Source organism: Tinamus guttatus, unplaced genomic scaffold (genome assembly GCF_059628265.1).
Source record: "Tinamus guttatus ecotype Peru unplaced genomic scaffold, ASM5962826v1 Tinamus_guttatus_pri_ptg000416l, whole genome shotgun sequence".
NCBI classification, from domain to species: Eukaryota; Metazoa; Chordata; class Aves; order Tinamiformes; family Tinamidae; genus Tinamus; species Tinamus guttatus.
Window position 1 is genome coordinate 659636 of NW_028288950.1, and position 24334 is coordinate 683969.

Consider the following 24334-nt stretch of genomic DNA (forward strand, 5'->3'; position numbering starts at 1 on the left):
CTCCATGTTGGTGCAGGGCTGCCCGAAGAGACAGCAATGTTCTCCTTCTCAACCTCGACACTTCTCTCTGTATGCCCAAAGCACCAAAGTTCTTCCAAAGAAGTTCACAGAAGTCTAAACAAAACATCATAGGAAAGGTCGCAGAGCTTTATGTTGGAGGAAGGGGAATAAAACATTTGTCTCCTGCTTATAAATAATTTAAAACAATCCAAAGATATCTGTACAAACACATCCAAACAGAAAAAAAAAATCATATTCCACAGATGTTGAGAGATTCAGCGACCTCTTGGGGGCACAGGTGGAGGATAAAAGCCTTCACTGCTTACAGGCCTATAAAAAGATACAGAATAAGAATTCATTAAAAAAAAATCAAAATAGAATCCTGAGACACCCTACAACACACAGCAACATCCCATCTAAGAATGATGCACACACAACAGTTACTCAAGAAGAGCAGCACATACTGATGGTTACCAAAAAATAGGTTATCAATGATTCAGCAACAAGTGCAGGCATCAAGACGCGTGAGAGGCCTGTTCCTGACCAAGTTATTTTTTCATTCTGCTTTTCCATTTACAGTATTGCCGCTGTTCCTGAGAAGAGTTACTACTTGGAGTAAAATTGTGATAACATAGTAGATCTTTTCTGAAGATTAGATGAGGAGCAATGGGAAGACATCAAATGTTAAAAAAGTACTACATATAATTCCTTGACAGAGCCAAGTCCACACACAGAACTTACTACCTTAACACAGCACTAATTATTATTCCAGCGCTTGAAGAATTTTATTAGTATCTGTACTTATATGAGTCTCTGGGGCCTGGACTACATACATTTGCACTGGTCAAAATAAAGGCTGTTTCTGAGTTACAGTGGTCTAACTGAAACAATGTACAAAACCCCACACCTTTTATCAAACTACTGCAATTCTTACTTTGAGACAAATCGCACACATCAACAAATCTGCTTTGGAAAGATCTGAAATTTGTTAAAGTAAAAAAAGATATATCCAAAAGAATGCTGAAAGGGAATTCCCTCTGCATTGCATTTGGTGTCTTGTGAGAGAATTTTTTCAGAAGAATCAAATATTGAAGCTCTGCCTTAGCCAGGATGACATTTTAGCTGGGTCAGTCTAATCTATTTTAGAAAGTTTTGTCTTTCAGTAGGGCTGTTTCTTGCAGTGTGTGAAACAGCAAGAGAACTGTGATAGGCAGGTTACCAGCAAGGAAGCCATCTCCACCAAGTCCTCCAGATGAGCAGAAATGATCCCACAATTACTGTGGGTGGTGTGTGGGGTTTCTGTGTATAGATAACAGCCTACTAATTGTCTTATTGAAGGGGACACGTTCTCTTCAGGCCTGCTCTCTGCTCCATGAGGGCTTTACCTGCTCGCGCCTCGGGGCGGCACTCTGGGAGGCCTTTCAGGCAGCAGGAGAGGCAGCCTCTCTGCTTGGTGGGCAACAGGGCTGTGGCTTCTAGCTGCTTCTGGGACTTCATTGTCCTATGAAATGAAAAAAAAAAAAAACAAAGAAAAGAAAGAAGGAAAGAAAAAAAAAAGTTCATTGGGATTCAAATGCTTCAAAAATACTTCTTCATCCCTAATGTGCCCATCTCCCTCAGGGTTGTTCCCAGTACATAGTTTCTGGACTGAACTTATTGGCATTTGTAAACATATATACGAGCAAATGGAGAAAGCAGGCAGATGTGCTATTAGTGATAGAGCATCTGTATACTTAGTGTTTTGTGAAATAGGACTACATACTAATCTTGGCTACCCAGCTAAAGCTTGTGAGCCACCTAGGCAGTTAAATTCTGAAGTGGCTGGCACTGATGGCACAGACAGTTTCTGAACTGCACTAGTAAGGGCAGAAAAAGCAGAAGACAAGAGCGCAGAAAGGGCTACATAGGAAAGAACTCAGTTCTTGCCCACTTCACTACATATGACCATTTCTGCAAACGCAGTGCCAGCCTTGAGCTTTTTCTTTTGCATGAAAACAGAGCCATGCACTAAAGGCCAGTGGACATATATAAAACAGATGTGGGCTTACCTCACTGTCCCCTTCCATCCCACTGCTGACGCTCAATATGCTCCGAGTGCTAGAGCGGTTACTTGCACTACCTAGGTTTAGTAAGCAAGGAAAAAAAAAAAAAGGTGATTAAATCCTGGTGGTACAACTGCAAAACACTACCTTAGGACTTTCAATCTCATGCTTAAGCCTTTCAGAAATTCACCTAAATTGCTAAATGTTGTATTCCCACTGTTACTTCTTTACACATTTATGATCCCACCAACCACATTTCATACAACTCATACCACAAGGCTAAACCAGTTTTCCTTCCTTTCAACAGATTTCTCCCCTATCTAGGTTCAGAGTTATGTTTGAATATCTGCAACCATAATCTATCTGAAAGAGTGCAGTGCCAATATCAGCTTGCAAGTCAGATAAATATTTACACAACTGCTACACGCCCAAGTTCTATGTATATTTAAACTGTCGATCCCCAAGCTGTTCACAGCTAGACAGAGGTAGGTGGTTCAGAAGCTTGTTACACATTCACTATTGGAATGTCTGTGACTGCATGAGAGGTTATCATTCCCACTGCCTGCTCATCACAAAGATAGCTGCATATCACAGGAATGTTTCCTAGGTCATTTCAGGGCTAAAAGTGAGTTGTCTTCAAACAACTTCAGCAACCATTTAAGCAAATCCAAACCTCAAGGGGCACATAGAGGACTGGCTCTCAGCTTGCAATACAGCAAGGTCCTTCAGACCAGAACAGCACACTGCCTCCTGGGAATCACACAGTGATGGATCATCCTCTTTTCTATGAGAGCAGCTGCTCTCAGAGAGCAGCATCTTGATGTACCTGAAGTTGCTTTTAAAGTTTTAAGAACAGTCAACCTGAAGCATGTAGGATTTAGGGTGGCAGTGTCATCACTGGAGATTCAGGAATGGAAGTCCTGTACCTGAGCTGACTCCAGAGTCAGGCTGAGAAAACCTTTTCCATTCAGCTTCCCTGTAGAGAGGAGTGACACCCAGGATTTGCTTACTTGTTGTGCTTGATGTGCTTTCTGTTTTCCAGTCTCCTCGCTTAATCTCTTTTTTTGGTGGGAAAATGTTTTTCCGGGGGGCATATTCATATATGCCACATTCTGGTTTCCCCAAAGTGTTATGAGAATGACGAATGGGCACAGTTATTTCCAAATCTGGAAGGGAAAAAAATCAAAAGGAACACCTCAGGAGGGCCCATGCAAGTCTTTGCAAGACAGCTTAGCATTCCAACACAAAGCTAAACACAGTCACGTAAAGGAGATTGTAAATGTACACATGTGAATCATGATTCTCTCCACTGATGTGAGCATCCTTTCCTCATCCTTGGAAACAGGGTAAAGCAGCTTCCCCATGTTTCAGGCAACAGATTTTTTTTATGCTTTTCGACATGGGTGTGAATATGAACACATCATGTAATAGACACTATACAGACCCATTCCCGCTTGAAGATTTTACAAATGTTATCAGCTACTTCGTTACCAGAGAATGTCAGTCAGAGACTCTTACCTGCATTTTTGCCTGTTTTTTGCTTCTCCATTTGCCTCCGTGTTATGCTGTCTCGTAACCGTTTCAGATTTTCCTAGAAACATCAACAGAGAATCTTTTTAGGGCTTCAGATAAGTGAGGCTCAACAGCTCCAACAATGTCAGTAATGCTTCTGTTAACCTTGCAACAAAACCAAAGAAAGTCTGCTAGATCTGCCTGAAATCCAAACCATGTCAACAGATTTTAATCTATTCCCTTCAGAAATCCACATATGCCTTTCAGAAGCCAAGTTTTTTTTTCAGATGTTCATTGTTTATGTTCAGGTCAAGTTCACAGACTCACTGGTATTTGCAGATAAGCAGAACATTTGGTTTAGAATTCCTTCCATTTTTCATCTCCACTGCTAGTGGCACTAGTTTAGAAACAGGACTCTCGTTCAAGTCACTGCACAGTCCTTTTTGTACTTACAAACAGGTGAATCTGAGTGTAGCAGCAGAGAAAGCTGCTATGCAAGCCAGAGTACAAGGAACAGTTCAGAGAGAATTCAGGATGTTTCTACAAAAGCAAGAGGGGAAACCTGGAAGTGTGAGTGGTAACAGTCTCTTCACTGTTGTGTGGGAGAATACTGCACCTCACTGTAAGAAAGGGGAAGGAAAGACATTTTCAGCAGAAAAATACATACACATGTGGAAGTAGAAACCCCTGGATAGGGAGGGAAGTAGAAGGAGCAATTGCTATAAGATAAGGCAATATTCTGGAGAGAGGCTTTGAAAGATGCTCACAGGACTGAGATTCAAGGGCAGGAGAAGGTGACATGAACCTTAATTGCGATCTTTGAGCTCTTAGACAGCAATAAGCCACAGAGCACCGAGTTCCTCCCTGCCACAGATACCTGCTAGAGCAGTGCTGCTTGCTTTATTTACAGAAGAAGGGGCTCCCATGAGTACGTGCTGAAGAGACAGGACCCTTATATGCGAGTATCAGGAGAAGGAAAAGAAAAAATCTTGGTTTTGCCCTGACAGCTCTCAAAACACAATCTCAGAACCTCAGATGTCATGTCAGACTTTTCCACAGCATGAACAAGAGCTCCAGAAGAAACAATCTGAAGTGGGACTCCACTCTAGCCTGAGAATCAGGGCTTTAAGCTATGGCTGCTGGTTCTGCTGATAGTTGCGCTGCTGCTCTCAGCACACTGATTCCCTTAGTTAGCTGAGCCATTCAAACTCTGCTCCAACAGTGAAAGAAATTAACCACACCAAACTGCTTATATTTAAGATACATACATAGAGAGGCAGCTGTGGAAGCAGTCTGTACCTGTTGGAAGCGGAATGATTCTGATCTCTTTTTCTGATTCAACTGCCACTCTTTAAAATGAAGTACAGCTTCATCAACATTGAGTATTCCCATCTTCACTTGTTCTTGTAATGTAATCAGCTGCCGTTGACCTGGTGTTTTCATTCCAGCAAATGGATCATATATGCTTGATTGGGACAGGTCCCTTACAGGCCTCACCGCTGGCTCTGAGGAAAGACCACCACCGAACACATTACTGAATTAGTGACACCTATCCTTTGCACTGGACACACAGAAATTTAAGCAACCTCAACATAAGAGAGATGCCTAAAAAATTAATATCATGGATTGAATGTTTCCCTCAGACAAGTCTTCTGTCCTTAGGACATCCAACTCTTTGTCAGGGCTAAAAGAACCAGCTGAGAGACAGCATTGTGTGCAAACATGTTGTAGAGATAATCTCTTCTTAAAGCATAATTCAAGGGAACAGCACAAGATGTATTCCTTGAAGTGCTCTGTTTTACCACTGCAAAAGTCTCTCCTAGCAATGTGTTAAACAGCTCCACTTCCACAATCACAAAACTATACTATTTCTAGATAATCTATCCAGTGCAATTCCAGAAACTGAAAGGTGAAAATCCATCCTACCGATGCTAGGTTTTTGTACTTCATTTGCAACATAGAGAGGAGCTCCTAACATGTGATATCAAAGCTAGAATGTGGATTCTGGCACCTGATAGTGCACAGGACTAGAGGTTAAAGAAATAAGGACACAATGTGGAAACAGAGATCAACGGGAAATAGTTCACTAACAGTTATATTCCAGGAAATTGTGATTGATGGGCAGTGACTATATCCAGAAGATCAAAAGTGAAACATTTCTCTGTAAAATGGGTCACCATTAAAAAAATGGACTTCAGAGAATATTACAGTTCTGTCTTAGGGTATACTCTGAGAGAGGAGACATATGTACAGGATGTGATAAAAGAGCATTACAATCTGAAGACATAAAAGTCTTCAATGTCACACAAGGTAAATAAGGTTTTAAAAGATTCATTCATATAAAACTATTATCCCCTGTTTGTTGTAATTATCCCATATGTTCTTCACATAAAGGAAACTACTTCACCAGATTTGGTCTTGGATTACTGGTAGCATTTTGGGGGCAAACTTCTGACTTACCTTTCTTAATCCTTCCTCTAGAGACATAGTAGTTCTCAGGTCTTTGAGCTTTCTGTGCAAAAACTGTCAAACAGATACTTTAGACACTGAAAATTATCTCAGGAAGATAGAAACAGCAAGGCTTAACACATGAAATTCTGCACCACATTACAGTTTATGCTGCTTCACAGAAGTCCATGGGAGAAAACCAGATAAGAAGTTGTATGGCAGAACTCTGTTTCCATTGACCTCAAAAAATTTGAGAGAGATCTGTCATGTTTCCCCACGGGAAAGGTGGGAGAACAGGGGGTGGAGAGAAAGTACCACTGCAACTACATTTCCACATTTGACTGGAGTTCTTGTTAGCACATTCACAAAATATTACTAACAAGTTTTCAAAAACGCCTATGAACCAATAGGTATAGTTTTCTTTAATTTCAATTAAACCCTATCTCAGAGAGAGGGACTGAGGTAGAAAACTGTGTCCTACACAAATACTACTGAATCAATTATGCTATTATAGCAGCAATGCCTCAATTTGTTAAGTTGATTGTGATCTTACAATATGAGGATATTTCCCATTTAGACTTGTTCTAACTGACTGCAGAAAATTTGTCATCCTACTGCTTTCATTAAGAAGCAGTAGGTCAAGACTTTGGGATACAACATCCCCACACTTCCAGAGTAGGTAGGAAAAACACAGATCTGAAACTGGATCCCAAAGGTAATCCAGCTGTCACAGGCTGAGAAAGGCTCCAGAGCCAAATAACCTACAGGTTTCAGAAAACATATGTAGAATGACACCTGGGGCCAAAATCAGCCTGCAGTTTAGGTCCTGGTACCCAACCCACCTTTGGAGATGTACAGCTCATTGTCTGGCTGTGGAGGGCTGGATTCAGGTCTTGGAACAGGAACTGGAGGTCTGCTAGCCATTTCCTGTGGAATAGTATTTCGTTCCACTGAATAGTAGAGATCTCCCTCATCACACTGCTGGTACACTTCTTCCTGTGATTCGGGCACATCCGCATTACTACCTACAAAAAGAAAAGTTTGTAAGAAGCACAAACAAACCACATTCCTCCACTCTGTGTGGCACATTCTTACCAAGCTGGCCATTTCACTGGCACGAGAATTAAAACCTATACAAAGATAGAGACAAATACAGACATTCCTAAGTAAACAGCAGCTGTGTGCTTGCCTTTGCTAGTACGCAGGGACTGGAATTTGAAATCACTCATCATTCTTGGTGAGAAAGGAACTTCATTTGCAAGATCACCTCACAAGCTTCACAGGCTACTTTCTGTTGCGCCAGGTCGGTACTCCCCAAGGCAACGCTGTTCTCAGGAAGTGATGGGGAGCTGGCTCCTATTCTTACAGATCAAGGAGAAATCTCAAATTGTATTTACTTAATTGTGCTGTTCTCCTCATCTCTCCCAACAGATCTCACCTTCTAAAAACTTGCGGAGCATTGAGTCTTTTGTAGTTAGAGAAACTTCATCTCTGTCGATCGGAGTGTCTGGTTTTGACTGAAGCATCTCTACATCTAGGAGAAAAAAAAAAAAGATCAGGAATATGAACCTGTTGATTATGCCCTTAAAAATGTGGAAGCTTAACATAACCAGATGGAATGATATTTCTGACTGGACCTTTGGTTTATAGTTAGAGACAAAGCAGAAACTAGACAACATACTATGTGTCTGCCTCAAAAAGGGCTTGTGAGTTGCTAAGTTCAGTCCATCCTGCACAAATCTTTTCCAGCTGTCTGATGATCACACTTGAGGAGAGAGACATGGCTGGCATTGCTTAGCAAGAAGTCCAGACAAGGCTGTAAGCAGATGCTGAGTATTAGTTATTGCTTTGAGAGTGTTGGCCAGGTGAGTGTTTTGGTCTCTGCACACAGTTCCTGAGAAGCCAAACTGAGCAGACATTTTGTGGACTGGCAAAACAAGGCATTAAGAGCAATTTACCCATTATGCAGAACATGATATTTGTTCTGTTTATTGGCTGAACTCAAAATAGCTGGATATGTTAATTAGACTAGGAGGTGTTTAGAGTGACAAAGGATATTTTAGTCTTGAGCAAGGAGAAACAACAAGCAATAAGGTACTTCATGAAATCACTGTTTTGACACAAAGTTTCTTATTAACATTATATAAAGAAATGTTAAGGCATACTGCAAAATATCAGTTAACATATAAATTAGATTGACTGGGTTATTTGAGACAATATTTAATAAATAGCCCTAAATTTCTGAAAATTTCCTAAATAGCCCTAAATTTCTAAATTTTTTTTTTAATATCTGCTTATCTGCTGACCTATTTTTCCCCTGCAAAGATGAAAACAGTGCAAGTGAAAAAGGGATAACAGTATGTTAGCAAGATTTTGCTTCACTATTTTTTTTTAATAATAATAATAGTCAAAGAACCTATCGAAGGTCATGTGAATGAACCCAAGTTAGTTTTAACCTCAGACGTGTACCTCCAGGGCAGCCACAGCAATACTGCCTGCTGCTCGGCTTCACCACTGCAGCAGCTTCATCACTCTGCAGCCCATGGCAAGTTTCCTGCAGCAAATGTGCTCACCATCAACCTGCCTGGAAGTTCTCTCGGGTATCACTGCACTACGTACAGCTCATTGTCTACGTAGGAGTAGAGATTTGCCCTTTGAGCATCCTAAAGGACTTGCATTACTGTAGAATGATTTTTCCACCTATTAGCAAATCAGATTATTGTTTTAAACATGGCTCTTAGAAATAAGCTCTGAGCAATTACAGGCCCTCTACAAAACCACTACTTCATGGATTTGGAGGCAGAACAATGTGAGATGTGTGGAAAGTTCCTTTCATTCTCTGTGGAGAGAACACCACTTTTTTTTTTCTATTTATTTTTGTTTTCTATTGTTTGTTTGTTTTCTATTACATAGTCGGTGTAGTTAAACTTCTCATCTAATTAACTTTCCTTAGTAGACATGACTGCCACTTTCCTGCCCTCCGGCATATAGCCCTATTTTGCATACAAAGGAGAACTAGAATCTCACCCATACACCAAAACTGAAGAAACATGCTGGATTTATTCTGGATTTATGCCACCTGTTCTAATTGGTGCAAAAACAGCAATTGATATTGATATTGAGACAGAAGTGATGAGAAAAAGGGACACAAACTCTGGGCATCACTGCACTGTTCCCAGGTTTTCTTGAAACTATTGGGCAAAGCTGTTTTGAAGGGCTAGCAGGGAGAGGGGTAAGTACAGAGTTTCTAGGTGTCAGTCTGCACCAAATTTAGTAACCTAAAAGGTACTTCCTCAAAGAGACTTTCAGTTTCCCTTTGCAAGGTTTCAGGTTTAAGGAGCTCAACCAAGTTGCAAAGAGACAGAAGACAAGTTACAACCTACTGACCCTCCACAAGAGCTAAACTATGCATGTATGGACACCGTTTAGAAAGTAATAACACTTCTCCTTTAAACATTCATAAAATCTGACTGCCAGATATTCCTACACATGATGAAAGCTACCTCTTTGCAGAGATCAGTTCTTCATTATGCAAGACAAAGACTTCAGTGTACTGCTGTAGCTTTAAAAGTAGTTGCATTTTTTTGTATACAATTCCTTCATTTTGCTACGGAAAACAAGGAGGCTGCTGTTTCTCATATTAGCTAAGAAAAACAAACAAAAAAACCCAACAGCACAAATTTGTTGCAAAGCAAACAAATATGGCAGGAAGGGGAGAAGATATGTTGGGGAATAGAATAAGGGCATCACAATTTGCTTATATTAATAAAATTGAAAAATACTGAAGAGGACAGAAATGTGTTTTTCTTCTCTGAAGGAAGAAAAAACCCTGAGACTGAAACACGATCGGTATAAAAACGCCCAGGTTTCTTATCAATGCCTCCTAGTACGCTTTTGCTATGGTCACTTAATGAAAAGGACAAAAAGGACTGGATGAAAAAAGTTAACCTGGGATTTAGGGACTAGAACTAAGGAAAAAAATACAACAACAATGCTGATGTTTGCAGAATCTGAACAGGTCTAGAGTGTAAAGTGTGGTGTCATCCCCTGCCCTCCTTGATCACCAGCTCAACAGTTCAACCTTCACAGATCCAAAAAGGTTTCCAGCACTTTTCAGGAGGCCTTGCTGTCCAAGCCCCTCCTGCATACAGCTCCAGCTCACCCACCAGGCTCTATTTTGTAGAAATCAGCAGGAGGTGCTGGTGAGAGGAGAACATAAAAAGCAAAGCACTTTGGGGTTCATACTACCAGACTGGTGTGGCAGAAATAACTCCCTTTATGCTGTTCAGCTGCCGCTTGTTACAGTGGAAAAGTGACTCAGTTAAATGAAATTTACCTTCAACCTGCATCAACCTGGAGCAAAATCCTTAAGTTTTTTGGAAAACCATGTTTGATTTTAAAGATACTTGAAAAGTATAATAAAAGGAAAGCAATCTTCTGGAGTGGGAAACATTCACAGTTAATCCTAAGAAATTAAATAAATAATGATTTAGCTTAATTGTTAAAGAGGCAAACACATTAACAGTAAGTGCTGGTAAGTTTGCCCTGCTCTGGCTAGGGAAAGCACTTTATGACCTGTACTGCTCAGGGCATGAAGACCTACCTGGAAAAGAGCCCTTCCTTCCAATAGAGGAGGAGACAGCATTTAGAGATTAACAAAAAGTTTTCCAGTTTTAACTCAAAACTTACAGGGACAATTAGCAACTTAGCACAGCTTTGTGCAACTCTGATGCAGCATCAGTTTATGTAATATTGATCCTTGTACAGCTTCTTCATCTTCCTTGCAAAACCTCCCCCAGGACCAAATGCAGCAAGAAAGAAAAGCATAAAAGTGCACTGGAAAAACAAGAATGAAGAATTCAAGAGCTGGCATAGCACACAGGCACCAACTCCAATCCTGTGTTACCTTGCTTTCAGACCAGCTGCTGCCAAACAAACTGACTCTGTGGTGCCCAACCTTCCTTTGATCAGTTCTCTGAAAGCCTGTGGTGGGAGCCCAGCCTGACGGCAATAAATGTGCAGGCTGCCAGCAGGGCTACACTTAAAGCAAGACCCAGCTATTGTCCTCTGCACCACAGCCCTAACCGCTCACCTAAGGGCTACTCTGACCTCCGCAGGAATTGAGGAGAGTTCCTAGAGAGTTTTTCATCCCCAAAAGTTTTAAGATTGTACAAAGACTTGAAGTCGTTATTTGTGATGGCGATGGCAGTCCTAACCCAGCCAGCACTCCCAACTTCAACAAGGCCTTGCCTTTGCACTGATAACCTCTGTATTAAAAAGCACCTTTGCTTTCAGAGAATCCATCTTTGTGAAGCACTGCTAATTTAACTTTACCTGTTACAATCCAGATCAATTTTAAGCACGGTCCAAAAAATACATATATGTTGTTCAGGCAAACAGTAACAGACTGCATAAGAAATAGAGATTTTCAGTAAAAGACTGCTGGATGGAAGGTGACAGATACGTGTACACAGGAGCAACAGACAAGGGAACTCTAGCATAAGGAGGAAACACTCTGAAATTCCTTGCTGAGGTATTAGAGATAAGCCTTATAGTGTCTGGCCTGTACGGAAAACAGGTTTCAAAATAGCACATTCATTCAGCTCTGCTTTTGAGTCAAGGATTTAGAAACACCTACATTGGATCAGTTTGACCTTTTTTTTTTTTTTTTTTAAAGCCTTTCCAGCCCTACTAGTCCTACAGAGCCTGCAAGGCCTTTGCACACGAGGACAACCATCTAATGCAGATCCCAAAGACCTCTCCTTCATGCTTCTTGCAGTCAAATGGGAAAAGGGACACACTACAAGCATCTTGGGCAGCGAGGGAGGTTGTAATATTCTTCAGCAGGGAAGGAGAAGCAGGCATCTCAGCAGTTAGCTACAGTTTGCAGGGCTGCCTTTCTTCAACCCTGTTCTTGTTTTTGGTCAGTGAGTAACTCCAATCTAAATCTAAACCAATAGGGAGATACTGTGAAAATATTTTTAGAGGAGCTTTCCAGAGGCTAGTTCAGAAGTGGCAAGTTACGGGGAGCCTGATTTGCAGCCATGAAAGAGAAATATGTCCTGCATGATTTCAAGGACATCTAGACATTTCAGGAGTGGAAGAAAGTAAATTGAGATTAGGGTTTTAGGCATGACTTTCCCCAGTCTTAATCAATTAAGCTCTTTCAGAGGCTCCTGGCAGAGCTTCCAAACATCTAAAATACCCCCCACGTACTACAGGGGACAAGAGTAGCTTTGTTCCTCAGGAGCACAACCAGCCTTACTGCTTATTATATCTTCAAGTGAAGAATAAACCTGGTTTTGGTATAAACAAAAAACTTTAGAGAAAGGTTTACGATTTCAGGCACAGAACTGACAGCAAAGGCTCCTGGATTACACAAGTCACATAACTGTGTTTAATATTGTCATTTGATCAAAAAAGTGCGGTAAAACTAGCCCAGGGCAGATATAGTCTATAAGCGAAAAAAAAAAAAAAACACCAACAAAAAACAAACAAACAAACAAAACAAAACAAAACCAGCACACAAACACTACAGAAACAGTAGAACCCTTCTGCAGGTATTAAGTTATAACAAAGCTAGGTTCTCTGTTTGTTCAGGAAATCATAAGCTATACCTGTGGGATGAAGCCTCTTCATGAGGCTCAGACTTTATGATATGAAGTCTTGCTCCTCCATATCATAATGCAGAGACTGTAACCGCAACAAGCAGGGTCCTTCTTTTCACCAGTCTCAAATTAGGAACAAGTTTATTAATCCACTTTTACCGGCCCCAAGCTTCCCACACACCAAATACATTGTTGCATCCTCTGGCATTCACAGTACTCCAAAACGATTAGTTTCTATTCCCGTTTTCATAGGAAGTGCATAACGTGCATGCCTGTCTCACACTGGTCTGTCACTAGGCACGTAGGTAATTAAGCTTTGGCACAAGCTATGGCAAAGCTCAGGTAACTCATTTTTTAATCAGCCAACATTAGAACTGAAGCTCACTTCCTTAGAGTGAGTGCAGAAATGCTAGAACCAGCCCTTACTCTAAAACTCAGTGAGGGCTCTGCTATGTGCAAGGGACGATGCAGCTGAAGCCTCCAAGTGGGGCACATCACAAAGATTATACGTACAAAGGTCTTCTGGGGCAGCAGGGACAAAGGCAGCCATGGATTCATAGAGCTCTTCATCACAGCCAGGATTCAGGGAACATTTCATCAACAGGTCAGTGGACAGATGAGCCATGGACTCATAAACAGACTCATCCTTCTCGCCTTGCATGAGCTCTTCTTTAATGTGACTCTTCAGCATATCTGCAGTTTCCTGGAAAGAGAGGAATATAGGAAAAAATGTTCAAGTCTCCTTTAAATACGGAACCTGAGAAAAGCAGGAGACCTCTCTCCCATCAGCCATGGAAGGAACCTTCCAAAAGCATTCCATTCTCAAAGACCATGGCTTTTCATATAAATTAAATCTCCATTACATCTGTCTGGGCACAGCTTTCAGGATCTTCACTGAAGATAATGAGTCTTTGTGACCACAGCACAAGTAAACCTGGTGCTTCTACAAGTAGCAGGATCTGAACAAGAGCCACTTGGACTCCCATCATTTGGATCCACAATGCAAAACAAGTGGTGGAAGAATAGTCAAGTCCAAATACAAGATGGCTTTTGGGAAGCAAGGCATCACACACAAGTCATTTAACTTCACCTGCACAGTGACCGCAGACACAAAGTGTGCTAGGGCTTATGGGCTGGGAAGAGATCCCAATTTCCATAATAAATGCAAGATTAATAACCAATATTGCTACAATATTAACAACATGACAACTCTCCAGGTTCACCTTGGGAAGGTGAAACAAGGAGGTGCTGACACATTCTGAGCAGTCATTACTGCCTCCTCCTTCAGTTTTGTTTTCTGCTTGCTATCTGCAAGCTCCTGGAACATAAGCGAAGCTCATTCTGAACACATAAGGCTTGCGAAATGCTATTTCTGGGGAACTGTGGCTGAACACGATGAGAACGCTTGCCGCATGCAGAGCACTTACAAGAAAGCAAAGTTTTAGCTTTGCTCTGGATTCAGTTTCAGTTTCTTGGCAATAGCAGCAGCATGTTAACACCCAAAGTGGGAGTACACAGACCACCTTCACCAAGAGTCTGACAGGAAACCTCACAGCAGGCAGCTTCTTGCAACACAGGCAACTCTTGATTTGCAGGATAGCAAAGCTATTTCTCAAACATTTGCCACATGAGAGGTACTGCCCTTCAAAGCTGCACAAGAAAGCAAAGTATAAAGCTTCCCTCATCCCCAAGCTATGCCATAAGCACAGCTCTCTTAGCTGGTTGCTGTACAGCAAGATATCCCTTTCCATCCACACCTTTCACCTCATGGGCCTCCATCCACGTGGCATCCGTGTCAATGTTTCCACACACACTTCCCTCCACAGTCGAAGTGGGTCAGCATTTGACATGCTGTGCTTTAGGGAGGTACCAATTAACTTACCCCAGAGAGAAAAGGGATTTCCAGATACCGATGCTAGTACTGCCACACAGGGCTCCCAGCCATTACCCTGCAGCAGACGCATCACTTGTGTGGTCTGGCTCTAAGCCAAATTGATACTTTGATGGGCAGCAAGCAGGGCTCACTCTTAAACACTCCTCTGTCACAATGTTGGAGAGGATAGAAGAGCACATTCCAGCCATGAGAGACTGGCAGCATTTCCCAAGCATCTCACACTTGCCCCAACCAAAAGATTTTTATCACACTGGCAATTTTTCAGCCATCCTGATCTTGGAACAGGGAATGGCCTGTATTTAACTCTTGCATATAGCGCCCAATCCATCCTTGTGTCCAGAAGCAGATAATACTATGGCTAATCAAAAAGCATCTGGGGCTGCACTGACCCAACCATCCTCTTTTCCTGTACTACTCCCTAGAGCAAGCGCATTGAAGGGACATGGTATTTTTAGCAAGATCAGGGGTTAGAAAAGCCTAACACAAGGTACTACATCTCTGCAGAAGCATCGTTAGACAGGTGGGAAAACAAGTATGGCAGACTCTGCTTCCTTCTTGTTTTGCATTATTCAGAAGCTCTAAGAATTACTCTGGCTTCAAAGCTGAACCCCAGCCTCCATCTGGGAAGCTCTCATGGTGGCTGAGCACCTACCTTGCACACCCTTCCATACCCTACCCCACCACAGTGCCCTTTACTACCCCAGCATTCCTGCTCCCACAACACTTCCAGCACCAAGTCTGGTGCCTCTACCCACCCTGCTGTAGGGGAGCACAGAGAGAATCTTACCACATATTCATCGATGAACTGGCGGAGGTCTTTGAAGCCATGCTTTTCCGCTATCGTGTTCGGATAGTGGCCGTATTTGTTGGCTACACTGTAGGCCTGCAGTGCTCCAGGGCAGGTAAGCAGCAGGGCAGTGAGGTTCTTCAGCCCGTATCTTGCAGAAAAGTGAAGCAATGTTGGCAACTCTTCATCCCTCTGATCTGTGAGAAAAGAGGACTGTTTAAAATCTAAGCTTCTGTCTAATAGGAATAGATCCAGTAGGTAAGAAAGACTTCCAAGCAAAGACACAGACCAAAACAGGCATGAAAGCCCTGAAAAGTACATACACCACTACAAAATGGAACTAGCTTGGCACGAGTGAACTATCAGAGGCAACTAGTGTATCTTCAGCTCTAAGTTCTATGATCTTTAGTGGGGAATCTTGTACTGTAATAGTGGAAGATATGAAGGACCACTCTTCCCCAAATCATTATTCCAGCAGGAACCAGCTGGTGTAAGGCACACATACCATGGTGCCACACTCATCCAGCTTAAGAGTCCATTCTGCAAATTAGAGTCATGGAGCTGGGGAGAAATGCCACACAACTGGAAGGAAGAAAAGGGAGAAGACATTTGGTGGGAGGCACTGTCTTTTCACTGTGGTTGTTTGAAGCTGTCCAGACAACTCTATCTGTCACAATGCAATGATATGAAACTGATGCATGTAGTAAAAAGCGTGACCCAAATCAAAGAGCAGGCCCCCTTCTATAGGCATCAGACTTTTAGCTTCCTGGCTGAGATCCAACATTTCTAGACAGCCTGTATATGCACTGTAACACTGCAGTGTTAAGGAGCTCCAAGGTACCTTCAAGGAATATAACTGCTAAAGTTTAAGGAAATTAAAAAAAATAAAATAAAAGAAACTTTAACTTACTTGTTGTCATATCTTCTTCTTCCAGCTGGTTTATTCCAAACAGGTGCAAACCACTGGCAGGAATGTTCTTCTTCAGTGACTCAGTCAGCAGTTTGTCCAGTGCTTCTATGCTGTATGGCACAATTTTAAAGGCCTAGAGATAAATGGAAAGTGATTTTTTTTTTTTTTTAAGTCAATATCTATAAGGTGATTTAGCAAGGTTTGTTTAGTATGCATCAGAAAGCACTACACTAGTTTTTTGGTCTAGAAATAGAGTATCATTGAACTGAATAGATGAGATTTTATATTCCAAAAGCAGCTGAAAACACAACAAACAAGACAATGCAAGGAGGCAGTCAGTTATGTAACTGGGAAGCAGGGAGGACAATTATTTCCTACTTCCTTGATTAGTATCATCTCTCTTATGAAACTGCAAAAGAAGGATAATTCCTCCTCTAAGTAGGAACCTGCTCATTATGAATTATTCTGATATACGCTCTGGGTTTGGCTTTTGGAACCAGTTCTTGATCGAAAACTGTGAAGCATCACTATTTCCCAAATAGAAGCACAAAGGCACCTCTTGCTCTATAACCTGAACTAAAAAGAAAAGAGAGAAGAGACTCATCAGCCTCATGATGCTGGTGACTGTCAGTACTCTGTAGGCATCTGCTCTGCGGCTGATCAGGGACATGCAAACAGGTAGTAAAGGCATCAGAGCTAGAGAACTTGCTCATGAAAGCTAGAGCAGTGCTCAGTGATCCCCTAGAACGTCCAAAATATGCCACGGGAACTCAGGATTGTCTTTAAAAATAGCTATTAAGAACAAATTCAGTTAGTTTTATTTTACTCTATTTCATTCAGCTATTCGGAAACTTTGCCAGCTTTTCACATCTTTTCCAAAAGGCTTACGTACAGATTTCCAACCAATTTCTTCATAAATGTCTGTTATTATCCAGTTCTGTCATTCCAATTTTTCTAATCATGCTTTTGCTAAAAGGAAATGTTGTTAGGCTACCCTCAAAATAACTTTCCATTTTTTCCCCTCTCAGAAGAGCTATCTCATAGCAGGTGTTTTTACTTATGTCTACTTGTCTGCCATCTGAAACAGCTGTTTTCCAAAGCAGCTGTTGAGTCATTACCTGGCACATGAACTGCACTGGATTAGCTGCATTAGCCAACAGATTGCTGACTTCCTCCATATCTGTGTGATAGATGATGCTTGTTTCTCCCACCATCAAGTCCCCTGAATATATCTGCATAGGCACTGTTCCAGAAGTTAAATCTTTGAAAAGAAAGAGAAGAAATCACCATTAAGAATAAACAATGGGAAAGAGTCCTCATCAAGTGACCTAAGGATAGGGAAGGTGTGTAGAAGCCAGCTGGACACTGGAAGAGTTTATGTTGTGAATTCATGAAAAGTCATGAAAGAGATGTTGGTCTGAACACAGGGTAGGAGACTACTTTGGAAGTACCTTTTTCAGAGCCATGTTAATGCACATCACAGCTGACCCACTGGGTCCATGTTTAAATTAGACATTTTGATATAGAACAGATTAATTCAAACTTTCTACAGTGGCTCAGACCACCTGCCTTAAATCCATCCACTTCCCTGACTTTATGAAAGTTGCCATAATGACTATTGGAGTCTGTTTCCACATCTGGCACATTGACTCTTCAGGAGGACAGGCCAAAGTAGATTAAATAAAACCATTCTGGGAATCTACCATAAACCTATAAAACTCTTCTGGTATCTTACTCTATACTTTTGTGAGCCTAAAGCTCAAACAATCTAAACTTCTGTAAATCCAAGTACATACAATGACTGAACAACTCTGATTTAAAAGGCAAGCTAGGATAAACAGATTCAGCTCTTATCTCACACAGTTCTTCACACATTAAATACATATTGTTGTAGTAATGAAATTATTTACTGGCACTCTTGACATCCTGCCAATAATAATATGGCGATGGTAAAAACACACACTACTTTGAAAGCTCTGATAATGCTTTCTGAATAGACAGTAAGATGCCTTTGCATTGCTACCCTATCATTACTTAGTGGCAAACTAGGGATCCCGAGCAGCAATTTCTCTCACTTCCACACCACAGAAGTATCACAGATGGGACATATTTAAGATTTCCTGGCCTCTCATTTCCCTATGTTACAAGCCCTACCTTGTACCTGCCTCTGGCGCTTTTCATAATAGATACCTCAAGAGAGCAAAGGAAGGAAAGGAGTGAAAAAAAACCTCAACCAGGCTTACTTGGAGCCTCCGCCGAGACCGTGTACTCATTCTCCATTTTGGCCAGTACACGCACAGATGACGCATTCTCTGGAGAGAACTCGACTTCGGTTTTCACTTTGCCATCTAGTTTGCATTTCATGATAATATAAACTGTTGTCTGCACCTAAAAGCAAAGGCATTAGTTTACAATGAAAGAATGTTTACTTTGTTGAAGTCCCATTTCCAAGGATTTTGCTACCACTGCAATTACCACATAAATCATCATCAATTATCTCCATGATCCTGAGTAGTTTTCAGGAGCTTCTCTCAGCTCTCCTATTAACTACTCCAAATTACATAAATGGTTTCTTGTTACAAGCTTGTGCCGGGATAGGCATTAAGTTGACAAATTCTGTAACAGCAGGAACTATCCAACTAGTCAATTATTTTGAACATTGAGCTCATAGAACACAGTCTCATTCCAAACAGGAAAAACAAACAAACAAACAAACAAACAAAAAAAAAAAGCAGAGACAGAAAGAAGGAACTTTGAGTTCAAATAAGCATATTTCTGGGCCACTTTTTGTGGTACCCATCTGTACTGCAAGTGTCTTACTGCTCAGCTCTCATCTGCCAGGGTTTTCAGTATCACCAAGACCTGGGCTGTGGCTGCTCACACAGCTCACTACACCAAATACTACAAACTAGTCTGAGCAAAACCCTGAAGAGACTTTCATGCCCATAATCTTATGCTGAACATAACAACCATTGCCTGGGCCAGTGGAAGCAGCACAGCAGCTGTAGATAACTCAAATGTTTCTGAATATCTTAGCATCTCCTCAGTGCAGGATCGTCAACAGCTCTATCCTGAATTCTGGACTCCATTCCTAGACACTTCTTGCCATGCAGAAGTCAATATATTTATCTTCAAATTAAAACACTGACAATCCAAGACAGAACAGTTTTACTTATCTCACAGTCACTGCAAAGCATATTTTGTTAATATCTGTCAACTTACAGAACTGAAAAAATTCCACCAGCAAGGAAGTCAATATATCAAGATATGCAACCAATTCATGGAAATGGGCGAAGTGATTGCAGTAACAGATGCCCAACAAATACACAGGGATACAACAGTATTCCTATGGTCAGGCAAACAGAGCTGATAGGGAAAAAAAATCTAGATATATCCACTTTTCTCTCTTTTAAGCTAACAGTTTTGCCAGAGTTTGAGGCAATCCAGGAATTGGCTGACTTCTCCAGCAAACCTTTGCTGGGGTCAGGGGTTACACAGACCTGAAAGAGACAACACAGAGAGCTCAGGAAAGGATACTTCCCAAAATGGCAGTAACTTTCTTTCAGCCCTCCCTCCTCGCTGCTAGCACACTATTCCAATGCAAAAGCAGATTACATCCACGCTGTGAGGCACATATTCAGAAACTACCAAATAGCCCCACATGACAGAGCTGTGACTCCAGGCACAGACTGAAATGCAGAACACTCCTAGGATGCTGCAGAGCAGACACTGAAGCTGCACCATAAACCCATGTATCTGACTACAGAAATTGCAGAGTCATTTTTATCATGCTAAGCACCTGCCAAGGCAGAAGGAAAGCTCTAATGGCCATTTTCAGGCTTATTACTCTCTCTGCTGTTTCCCTGCAGCAGAATATATGCTACTTAATTCTAGACTAACTTAAGAGTATGGCCAATAGCATTCCAAAGATCCCTTTACAAAATCACAAGTGAGGCAGTATGTTGCTTTTGAATTTAAGCCTTCTTGTTTACCTCCTCCCCCCCCCTTTTTTTTTTTTCAATTCAAGCTTCAGCACAGCATGAAGATCACACTTTAAGTAAAAGCAGAGGTTTCCAGAATTATGTGATTCCTTTAGTTGGCACTTTAAGAAAAGTGCCATGGGAAATTTAAAATCTCATGAAGCAGCAAAACTGATATGAGTAGGGGAAAAATATCCAACATGACCCCAGCGTACTGGAACTTCAATCTGCCCCTGCCACAATCACATGAGAAGGAAAAAATGTAAAGCAGCCGTCACACTTCAGTGAACCTTTGTTGAACTGTTAACTTTAACATTTCCTGACTAGTTCCTCCCACACTAGCACTTCGCACCTCAAAACTGTGCAATGAAAATCCAAGCTACACTGACTGGAAAGTACACTGCAGAGGTGAGGCTAGCTGTGCCATATGCTTTTCTCCTTGCACATGGTATGACAGTTTTCTGTCTGAGGAGATGCTACACTAAGAAACGCTGTTTCTTGGACAGGAAGCCATAATCCAAGCTCTTTGCAAGCACTTGCATGACATGCAACAGAACTGTTGTATTAGACTGTGTTTAGTTTCTGGTGTTAACTGGTTCATTACAATCACTTTGCTTCACTTGCTGCTGCAAAATCTCACCAGGTGAGGATTCAAGAGTATGAACCTGCCTTACAGTACACAAGAGGAACAGTGAGGTTAATGAGACTGTCAAAAAAATGACACTGCAGCCTAGAAAACACTGGGCACTGCATGTCACCTAGCTGTTTACTCAGGTTAGAATAGTCAGCTCATGAAATAGACACTGAAGAATGTGAGTAAAGGTAGCAGGAAGGGAATAAGGGATTACTGCCCATCTCAGTAATACTGTGCATTAAAGATGTGCATAAGGTATTTCATCAGCTCACAAGAACACTATCAAGGAGCAGACATACAGTACCCCACAACGTATATGGTCAGGTTGCACCACTGGATGGTCCCCCGCACTCTTGGATGACCCATGCTCTTCATTCATGGCAAGTGTGGAGGAGTAAGCTGGGTTCTTCTCGTCTTCTGCCTCTGTATCAGTCACAGAATCACAGCCCGAGTCTAAAATAAAGCATACAGAGTCTTGTGACATCACTCTCATTTGCAGAAAATGCATGAACACATCATACACATCCCAAGAAATAGCCTAGAAGAGAATATGGAGCAGGAGGGAACTTGCTGCACTTCTCAAAGTAATGCTCAGAAAAAGGGGAACTAGTTCGAAAGGGGGAACTACCAAATTTCCTTATTTATTCCCCTAAGGGGATTGCTGGGAAACATTTGCAAAGCCACAGAAGTGCTAGAGTAACACTGAATATGCTTATGCAACACAAAGTCACTCTGGTGAGATGGGCAGTCCCTTCCTCATAGGAGACAGGAAATGTAAGAATTATTGATCAGCAACTGGAGTCCAAGTCCTCCTCTCCTAGAATAAATTTCTTTAACTTTGGCAATGTCCTTAGTTTTCTGGGTCCTGTTTGAATTGCTTGCTGCATCTCCTGGGTTCACAGCTGTGTCTAGAAAGTAAAACTTCAGACAGTGCTCTGAAGGGAACCTGCACCTTAAAGCAAGAGCTGTAAATACTGAAAGAACTTAATCTATGTAGCTATCACAGCTACAAAATTACTTTTCCTGAATAGCAAAAACAAAGGACAATTTGGTATCAATTTAGCAGACAGAAATTTTATCTAGTTTCTACCTCTTCATACCATTTTTCTCCTCTGCTAAAAAATAGGACAAAAGTCACTAACTAGAAATCTGACATGAATGCTTAAAACTGCTTCTCTCACAACCAAATTTTTCTATTTAAACTTCAGAAAATAGTGGAGCAGTCAAAGATTTAACACAATATTTTGGAAGTTACTTTTTATTTAATATTTATTTTATTTAATACTGTAAAACACATCCGTAAAGAGAGGTACAAATTATTCACTACATAAAATCTCAGATTTGGACTAGCAGAGGTTTTATATTAGTAAGAAGTTTTGTATTTAAAATACTTGGGCATAATGAACAAGACTTAAAAGACTTGCTAGCATCTGCACTATCTAATAGTGAAGAAGTAACATTCATATAGTGAAGATGACTACCAGGCCAGGCTTTCAACAAAATTATCTCAGCTACCAAGTACATCAAACTTTCACAAATCAAGAGAGCCAAAGTGATTAAAGTGGGCTTCCATTAGAAATTCAGGTTCTGCTAGTTTCAGGGAACTTAGAAATCAGTTAGGAATTTAAGTCTAAATATCTCCAGTATTATTACTAATAAAGATTTAAGCTTAGCATACACAAAATCCTCTGGTTTTGTCATATTTATTTATTTCACATTTAAAGAGGATTTTTTTGGATTCCACCGATGGAGTGTTGTTTTCAGGAGACAGATTTGATGCCACATGTTTAGCAAATTATTCAGCTGAAGTGTTGAACTTTAAGCATGTGAATCACTCCGCATAGCAAGTAAGTTTGCTTGCAGGAATGCAGCTACATTATTGTTTAAATGTTTGTTGCAGGAAGAGTAGATACCAAAATCTGCAGCTTTAGGGTTCTAGTAGGGCATCACTGCCATCATCAACATTTCTTAAACCTACAAAAGCATTTGTAATTTAGCAAACAGATTTCAAAATTGCACCAACATAAATATACATATTTGACTAAGAAGAGTACTTTGCCATGGGGCTACATGCTAAATATGGTGTTTTAATGTACTAAGTGTTACTGGAAAAGGACTGAGGCTTCACATTCTTTAACTCAGTGTTTTAATTGAGTCATCAACTGCAGATCTCAGTTTTGGGAAGCCTCCTCTCAGGGCGAGGGACACTGCTCTGTCTGGGAGCACCAACCTGCCCAGTTGCGCAGGAGGAAATGAAGCGCCAGTCCCGCATCCCCCACGCACCTCTCGCTTCAAGCACTTGGCACGGGCACACGGAGGCACCAGAGCCGTGTGAGAGGAGGAAGAGAGGCAACTGCTGCTGGAATGGACTTTCTGCAATCCTTTAGTCATTTCCAGTATGACTAAATCAGAAAGATTGAGACCTCTGACCAAATCACAGCATAGCATTAAAAATCCTGAAACTTATGCATGGGTTGACACTTGCATATACCTTGATGCTAAATGCTTCAACCGTCACTCCAGAACGTGGAGAAGTCAGTGAGGTCATTTGCACCTACCTTGCCTAATGCATGCTCCATTCCACAAGGGAATAACGCCTAAACCTGTGGACCTCAGACAAATCCTTCTCAGTAACCAAGGATAAGAGGGGAGCAAGCAGCTACAAATTTACAGATGAAGGAGAATTATAGGAGTCTGTACTTGACCTTTTAATAAGTTGTAGCATTGCTTGACCCTGTCCTGCACTTCTGTGTTATTGTAAGAGCTGAGTGCCTGGAGGTCACGTAAGAACAGAGCTGTTAGGTAATACTGGAAGAAACAAGCAACGTTTTTCCGTTATTGGACTGACAGCCAATGAAACAAGCATTCAGAGTTTTGCACAGGAATCATTCATCCGTTTCTCTCAGAAAATTCTGAAATTGCAGATTACCAACTTCCCCTACAAGCAGCCAAGAGATGCTTATAGACAGAAAATATCTTGCAAGTTCCATTCATGTTAGCAATTTGCAGACATGCAAGCATCAGATGAGGAAGTCACCCCATTACTTTTGATAATACTAATAACTCTAAAGTGATATACGTTATTATATCAGAACTCCCACTCAAAAAGACATTTGAGAAAGGAAGGACATTTGCATATGCTGCATTATTATTGTAGTGACTGCCATAACGACAAACAAGTTAGAGAGGCCATCGCTGAAGACGTCAAACTCATCAGAAAGTTAAGCGAATACCTGAATTGAGCTTCTCCATTAGCAGCTGCTGTAGATCAACAACTCTTGCTCTTCTGCTTGCACAGAAAGGCCTTTCTGTTCCCCTTTAAATGAAGGCTACCTGAGGCCACGCCTGACACCAAAATATCCGTGAGAAGACAAACCAGGCAAGGAGATGCGGTCCAAGAAACCCAACCGCATTTCACTTTGAAGAACGTGCCCCCTCCAGGAAGCATCAGCAGCTGAGGTGGAGAGCAGCTCTCCGCACGCCCCTCCTAGTCACTCTTGCCTGACTCCACAGAGATGC

At 41.4% G+C, this 24334-nt stretch overlaps 1 protein-coding gene across 3 annotated transcripts in view; it reads right to left on the reverse strand.

Moving 5' to 3' along the window:
- Positions 1-231: 231 nt before the first annotated feature.
- Positions 232-24334, reverse strand: part of PIK3AP1 (phosphoinositide-3-kinase adaptor protein 1) — a 40035-nt gene continuing 15932 nt past the window's right edge. Inside the window, exons 1-16 of one of the 3 annotated variants that reach the window (XM_010220222.2) lie at positions 24049-24093; positions 21120-21268; positions 18445-18589; positions 17320-17462; positions 16202-16334; positions 15292-15488; positions 13124-13313; positions 7441-7536; positions 6845-7027; positions 6015-6077; positions 4854-5059; positions 3561-3633; positions 3053-3208; positions 2049-2119; positions 1386-1501; positions 232-330 (exon numbers count right to left, since the gene is read on the reverse strand). In XM_010220222.2, coding sequence (XP_010218524.2) covers positions 276-330; positions 1386-1501; positions 2049-2119; positions 3053-3208; positions 3561-3633; positions 4854-5059; positions 6015-6077; positions 6845-7027; positions 7441-7536; positions 13124-13313; positions 15292-15488; positions 16202-16334; positions 17320-17462; positions 18445-18589; positions 21120-21268; positions 24049-24067 — 1995 coding nt within the window. In that variant the 5' untranslated portion in view covers positions 24068-24093 and the 3' untranslated portion in view covers positions 232-275. Of the gene's footprint in view, positions 331-1385; positions 1502-2048; positions 2120-3052; positions 3209-3560; positions 3634-4853; positions 5060-6014; positions 6078-6844; positions 7028-7440; positions 7537-13123; positions 13314-15291; positions 15489-16201; positions 16335-17319; positions 17463-18444; positions 18590-21119; positions 21269-24048; positions 24094-24334 lie in introns of those variants that run through there. The other 2 variants (XM_088531427.1, XM_088531428.1) reach the window with 2 other exon arrangements.